The sequence below is a fragment of the Solanum tuberosum genome, unplaced genomic scaffold, assembly GCF_000226075.1.
Source record: "Solanum tuberosum cultivar DM 1-3 516 R44 unplaced genomic scaffold, SolTub_3.0 scf00318, whole genome shotgun sequence".
In the NCBI taxonomy this organism is placed as follows: domain Eukaryota; kingdom Viridiplantae; phylum Streptophyta; class Magnoliopsida; order Solanales; family Solanaceae; genus Solanum; species Solanum tuberosum.
Window position 1 is genome coordinate 46,410 of NW_006239246.1, and position 7,696 is coordinate 54,105.

At 36.7% G+C, this 7,696-nt stretch overlaps 1 protein-coding gene across 1 annotated transcript in view; it reads right to left on the minus strand.

Moving 5' to 3' along the window:
* The window catches only part of LOC102601549 (probable polyol transporter 6), a 15,530-nt gene extending 8,695 nt beyond the window's left edge, over nucleotides 1-6,835 (minus strand). The window contains exon 1 of the mRNA XM_006360412.1: nucleotides 6,662-6,835. Within this exon, the coding sequence (XP_006360474.1) occupies nucleotides 6,662-6,835 (174 nt within the window). The remainder of the gene's footprint in view (nucleotides 1-6,661) is intronic.
* Nucleotides 6,836-7,696: the final 861 nt, after the last annotated feature.

The window sequence follows — 7,696 nt, forward strand, 5'->3', positions numbered from 1 at the left end:
AAAAAAAATTTAAGTTTGTTTTTAAAAAATATTTTCAATTTCAAAAATTATTTTCTACCCTAGTAAAAATAAAAGATATTTGTCAAAAAAAAATCATTCATAAATCAAACACTAAAAATTTTTTCCGGAAAATATTTTCTACTCACTAACCAAACATGAGAAAATAAGTCAAAAATCAACTTTTTTCCAGGAAAACATTTTCTAGGAAAACATTTTCCTTCATACCAAATACACCCTTAAAGAAAGAAACCCGCAAATATAGTCTGCTACCCATTTATTGATATGTACACATGAATACCCATTGTCTCGATTTTTTTTAAAAAAAAAGTCTAAAAATCAAAGAGATGATAACAGATGGTAACATATTTTCAAGTAGGACTAGATCCTTTGAACCATGAGGAAGACGTAAAGAAAAATCATATTCGTAAGCTAATTACTAAATCGTTTATCTTGAAATTAAGGCTGCAACCCTTTTTACCTTGATTTTAGATCTCAAAATAGTATAACTTTTAAGCTAGTCTATACACTTAGGAGTCGTTTGGTAGGATGTATTAATTAAGATAGTCCTTTGATTAAAATTTAATCCATCCAATACAATGTTTGGTAGCACAATTCAACTCAAACCCATCTACTACATGGATAACTTAATACACCATATGTGGTCTTATCTAATACCAAGGATACCTAGGAATTACTAATACCATGTTTAATAAGCCTTGGATAAGACAAAAAAATGACTGAATTGCACCTCAATTTCTTTATACACTCTTCAAAATTGGTAAAGAAACACAGGATGGACCATGTGAATTATTTTTCAGCCTCCTTTTTTTTTTTAGCCTCCTTCTCTTGATATTATGTGTTAGTTCCATTGATTTTGAATTAAATATAAAATTCGACATGTCAAAATGGTGGTATCTGCAACCTTTTGACAATACCAATAATTCAACTAATTTAAGCGAGCCTGAGTTGTCTGGCCTTGTGCATTTGCTCATTGCACTTATCTTGTAGGGTTATTTAATTCCCAAATCCCTCAATAACAATTCATTTCTCAAAATAGTCATATTTGAGGGGATAGGATAATGTGATGAGTAATATTGGCCAGTGGAATGCACTGAAGCTCACCAACGGAATGAACATGAAAATATGTCATAATGCTATACATAAAATAAAAAATCACATAATAATTCAGGGTATAATGGGAAATAAGCTTCATGTAGAGTCTTAAACCACACACAAGATTAGATTGGAAATAATGAACCAAACACTTGATAAAAAATAATCCCTGCATTGCTAATCCCTGCATTGCTAATTCATGCATTATCACTCTTTCTACCAAACGACCGTGGATAAAAGTTGATAGCATTTATATGGGAAGTTATTTACCTTAGCAGTGAGTGTTCAAACTAATCAAAAAAAAGAAATGTTCAGGTTACTACCTCCATATGTACATAATGAAAACAAACGGAACAATGAACCTCAAACAAACAACTAATTACATCTTAAGCCTTCAAGACAAAATTACAACAATTCTGTGATAAACAACCAAGTCTGCATGAGGTTTAGGACCTTTCAGTGCATCTTTCTGTTAAATTAAAGGCAACCAACGCTTGTAAACATATGATCAGATGCAGAAAATAGTTAGGACAGTAACAAAAGTGTGCCAACATCCTAATAAGGTATTACGATAATAACCACATGATTATACCTTTGGAAGTGAGGGCTGCTTGCATCTTGTAAACAAAACACAAAAACCTTGCATGAAATAGCTAAACAACCACTGCAACGTTAGAACATCCCAAGTGATAGCACAAAAATGGCAGCCATCCGTACTTAAAACCTCACAACTTTATAGAGTTTAACTCAACTTATCGTAAGTCAGAAACACTTTTACGCAAACTTAATGTGAATGAATCAAAGAACTCGAAACTGATTTTGTTTTTTTTTTTTGCATTTTTATGAGATTTAGCTATTAAAGGTTATATTCCATACTTAAACGAACATGTGACAATTTCTAGGTATGTAGATGATGCTAGCTAGAGGTCAAGACTAAAATATCATGTTTTTATATAAAAAAAAAGAGTTGTAGGCTGAAAATTACCTTGTGAAAATGACTAAACAGAGATACAATAAAGCTATTATTGTGTTCTAAAAGAACACACCGATACAAATGTAACAACAACTATAGACATAGGGCAACCATGATTTTGGGACTGAAGTTAGTGTACATCTTCCATACTTAAAACATCAAACACTCATAAAGTTTATTTCAAACTAATCACATGTTGCAAACTCTAAAAAAACACATAATCTAATATGGAATCATCAAACGACCAGAGATCGTATTCACTTCACATTTTCAAATCTATTAATCACTTAAGCATCCAATCCATAAACTGTACACACAACTAACAATTCATGGAATTGATATTATTGTAACTAAGTCGGGATAGGATTTACCTTGTGTAAGGCAGCGATTGAGGTTGTCAAATGTCGAGTTCCAAGCTAACGACTCCGACTTACGGTATTCCGAGAAGATTAGAAAAAAATTTGATTAAAGCAGATGGAGATGAGAACAAAGAGGGAGCAATGGAATGCTAAATGCTTTCTGATATCTTTTTTCTCCTCCCCTGAATGGGGAACCTAAGGGTCCCTTTTATAGCCGATTTTGAGGCTTAAATGGTTCACAAGAAGAGCTTTAAGATTCAAAATTTTGAATTCTTAATAATCTAAATTCACCTTTTCAGATTGATAAGATGGGGATAGAGACGTTGGCGGCTAAAATCCAAGGGTATGAGCTTCGATCTGGTGGTTATCGAGTTTTCTCTTCTTTTCCCAGGTGAACAGTAAAAGAGGAGCTTTTCAGGGATTTGCAAATCCATGGGAAAGGAAAAAAGGTGACGTGGATGTGATTGAGACGGTGACATCGCCGCCGAACCGTTGGTCCGAAGCAAAATCCGGCAAGTTTCATCAGGTTCTCTAGTTTGTCGTTAATGAGCCAGAGAGACATAGGGTATGTTGGGTTATATTTAATTAGTTTAGGTAAAAAATAAATAAATAAATTGGTTAAAATAATACTATTCTTTAAACAATTTTCCCACTTAATTAATTCAACAATCCTTTTTTTTTGTCTTGATTAATTTTCTAAAAACGTGCATATACATATATTACATATATTATACTTTGCGAAATACTCGTAGCAATAGCCCGCTACTAAACGAAAGGGAAACTTCAAATAATGGTGTAGCAAAAACTATTTGGATTTCAAAAGAAAAGTTAATATACTAACATTTTATTAGAACGAATGGTAGGAAAAAATATTTAAACTTATATAAATATATATCGCAACTTAAATATTTTTCATACGTGTTATTATAGATCCCACAACTATAACCAACAACGTAGAAAAAATTGTTTGGAGTTGTAAAGTAGAGATTTGTTATATTAATATTATAAAATATTATTTAATGATTTGAGTATATATGTATTTTTAATTAGAGAAATAAATGTCTTCAAATCTATTACTGGTGCCAAATTTATTTATACATATGTAAAAAAATATAAAAAAAAATAGTCAAGACTTAAAACCATAGAGAAATTAATCTTAGGAAAAAGGGAGAGCCAAAATTGGGTGTCAACAATACGTAGAGGAATTCTCGGGATGTGATCGACTATAGGCAAATTTCGCTATCTGGGTAATGGAAACTACTAATAAATAGGTAAATATCAGTGGGTAGGCTAGACTATGAGTGAAATAGCTTTCTCTCGAACAACTATCCCGATTCAAGTGATTTCTCTCGAACATCAACAAGCATAGCAATTAAGAGCAGCCCACACCTTAATTCATCCACTCTCTCGAGTTAGATGGGTAGGATTGGGTTTATGATTCACTCTCTCGAGCTAAACCAATATCAACCCAGTACCTACAAACCATTAATCAAAAGCCTTGGTTCCAAAACCTCTCTCTTGAGCAAGCTAAGAACACAAAATTAGAACTGCATTTGCTACTACAATTCATAAATTAAACTTCAGCTAATGATTAAACCCACTTCAATATAGCATTTAAACTAGTAATTAATAATACTCATAAGCTAATTCAACCCCATAATCACATGATCACACCCCAAGAATTGAGATTTTAGCCAACATCATAAAAGGTAAAACGATTACCAACTCGATTAGCCATCAGCTGGGTAATAGTCTCCAAGCCTTTACAATGTCCCAAATTGAAGAAAATTAGTAACCCCCTTGCAAAATCTCTGAATTGAGTCTCAAAAAGCCTTCAAGTCTATCAGGAAACTCTCAAACTCCAAAATTGAAGAAAATTAGTAACCCACTTGCAAAATCTCTGAATTGAATCTCAAAAAGCCTTCAAGTCTATCAGGAAACTCTCAAACTCTAAAGAAAAACTATTCTAAATGGTAGCAAGCTCTGAATTTACAGTTCAAAATTCAATTCATAGTTGCCAAAAATTAGGCACCAAAGGCCATTAGGCGAGGTAAGTCGGGTTCTCCGAACCGCCCTTTGCTATCTTCTATCGCCGTTATGCTTTGGTTCTCAACATCCTTAAGTCCTGTAACTTTGGCCGATCCATCTTGTCATCGTGAAACTAATCGGCGATTCGCCGAATGCCCATTCTTGTCACCGACTTGATTTCTTCCCTCAGGGCTGGCACACTGGAACTTTAGGCGGACTGAAGATCTACTCGGCGAGTCACCAAGTGGTCTTAGTGATCACCAGGCTCGCCTTTCTCCACTTCTTCAGCTTGTTTTGTTCCTTTCACCTGTTAGTGTCCTTGCTTTGCTCCTTAATCCACATACCTGAAAATCAAGGCTTTAACATCAGATTATAGCATAAATTAGGCATCTACTCGGCGAGTCACCAAGTGGTCTTAGTGATCACCAGGCTCGCCTTTCTCCACTTCTTCAGCTTGTTTTGTTCCTTTCACCTGTTAGTGTCCTTGCTTTTGCTCCTTAATCCACATACCTGAAAATCAAGGCTTTAACATCAGATTATAGCATAAATTAGGCATTTGAGGACATTAAAACTATCAAAACAAAGCCCTAAATGAGTCCAAATCTCGGACTCATCAACACCCCAACTTAAAACTTTTGCTTGTCCTCAAGTAAAACTCAAGATCAGTAGTTCAATAAGGATGTCTACAAATAGTGTTGCATAAGACTCAACATAAATGCACACAATAAGGTTCAAATTACTCATACAATGATCATTGTGCACTCAAAGATTCAAATTGTGACTCACCATTATCAAAGATGCTCAAGTTCACAATACTTTCTTCAAATGCAAGTTCATGCTCAACAAAGGTACTCAAATGTCCTCACTGCAAAATTCATACAAAAAATTTCTCAACAATTTAAAGTCCCAGAATCACATACAACTCTCACACTCACAAATATGAACACATGCATGACTTCACCCATAGGTTTTCCCTTATTTTCCAATCAATATTCGTTTCAGCTCACTCAAGATCACAAAGTCTTTTCAAGGTTTGTAACGGGGCTGAGTGTAAAGGTATGGTCATTTAGGCTTAGTGACTTCTACCTTCATGAAATATGGTCTAAACATTACTTTCCTCCTTTTCTTTAACATTTCAAACATGCTCATAATCCATACCATTATTCAACCTCATATGAACTATCGGATACCCTATTTGTTTTGCAATTTACACTACTTTATTTCACAACTTTTTTGGTCCTTTTCTTTTCTTTCTTCTTTTTCATTTCCTTTTCTCTTTTTTTTACATGGAGGGGTTCCATCTTTTTCAAAGCCATCCCATAAGGGGGATTTCTCACACTTCTTGACTTTCCTTCTCTTTTCACCACACCCCCAACTTAGACTTTTGGCCTAAGTTGGCTATTCAAGCAAACCATACTTGATGAAAGTTATGGGTGAATGGTCAAAGATAGTCACAATTGCTCAAGTTTCTTCCAAGAAAAAAAGGTAAGGCTCAAAAGGTGCCAAGCAAGGTTCACACATCTCACAAGTTTGGCCACAAAAGAGGTACATTGTCAAGTTGGTTCACTCTTCAAAATTCTTGCCTAAGATCATTTCAAGTGCTTGCATCACTCAATCAACCGGACCACCAGGGAAAATTCTAAGTGTCATCACACACAATGTTCAAAGTAATCTCATCACACAAGGCATTGGTACCAATATCAAACAAGACTCCACACTTTCTAGCTAGCGTGCAATGTTCATCACAAGAGACTCATTCGACAACTGGCTAGTCACAATGAGATGCTAAAAGTTCATATATTGTCTATGCAACTTCGTTTGCCTCATCGTAGCCGCACATTCATTTTTTTCAATTAAGAGCACTATTGGAGTCATCGGTATTGATCACAACTGACACTCAAATTCACATAAGAACAACCACAATCACACAGTAAAGAGGCGGTAAAATTTTAAAATTAGGTTCAAAACTATTTTCATTCAAAATAATGGGCCACAAGATAAAACATTCACAACACAATTCAACAACCATGATATATATATATATATAGCCCAATATTCACAAAACAATTAAGAGGTAGGTATGGAAATACCTCACCCCACCCAACAAAAATAAGCAGTTGTCCTCAAATGCAACTAAAAATAGAATAGTCAATAAAACAACATAGAGGGAGGTAAAAAGTCATCCTGCCAGGCTAAGCCTGGGTGAAGTCAGCATCTCAGTAACTCCATCTGTCGGGGCATCAGTGACCGGTATCACACTCTCAGGTTGGGCATCAGTGCCCGGTGCCTCATCAACCTTGGCTCCACTGGAGCCTGCCATAGAAGTATCTCTCAAGGAGGCCTGACCAGTTGAATCTACCATAGCCTCCTCCAAGTCAGTCAGGCCCTCAAAAATAGTCTCATCCTGAACACCAAGCTACTCCTCATCAGTCTCAGCCTCGGACTCTGCAGCCGTATCATCAGCTCTAACTTTATCTCCGGTGGTAGACGGAGGCACATCAGAATGAGCTGGAATCTCTGTGCTCATGTCATTAGGGATCTCCACAGTACCAAAAATCAGAGACATAGCAGTAGACTTCAGCTGGCCCACATCTTTCCTCAACTCCGCAATCGCATCCTTTAAGGCCGTCACCTCATTAGTAGCTCTCTGGCCTCTCTCACACACCTCTATCCTTGCCGTGACGGCATCAATAGAATCTCTGAGAGGTGTCAATGCAGCAGTGAGAGCTCTCTAGATCATCCCAGGAACCATGGCCTCTAGCCAGGAAGCACGCACATCGGCAGAATGGGCTAGGTGCCCCATCTTTAGCAGCATGGCCTGAGGCCTGGAAGCAGTAGTAACAACAACAGATCTATGGGGCCGGGGAGTAGCAGAAGTACTCGAAGTCTCAGAAGGAGCATATGTACAAGTACCTGAAGTCCCAGAGTCCGGAGTAGGCATATCTGCCTCTGCAAGTAATGTATCAATATCAACCTCCGGGATATGTCCACCGGAGTTGCTCTTCTCCTATCAGCCTCATCCCGTGCATACTCGACCTCTATGCGTTGAATGTCTGTAAAAGATGTGGGTGTAACCTTGACATCCCTCTTCTCATCTCGTGGTACTCTGGCTCGACGACATAGCTCTGTGATCAACACCGAAAAGGGAAGAGATGTTGGCGTTGTTTGGCCCTCATGGCCATCTCCTGCCCAATGATTGCACCTAAATTGATGCTCTTCCTAG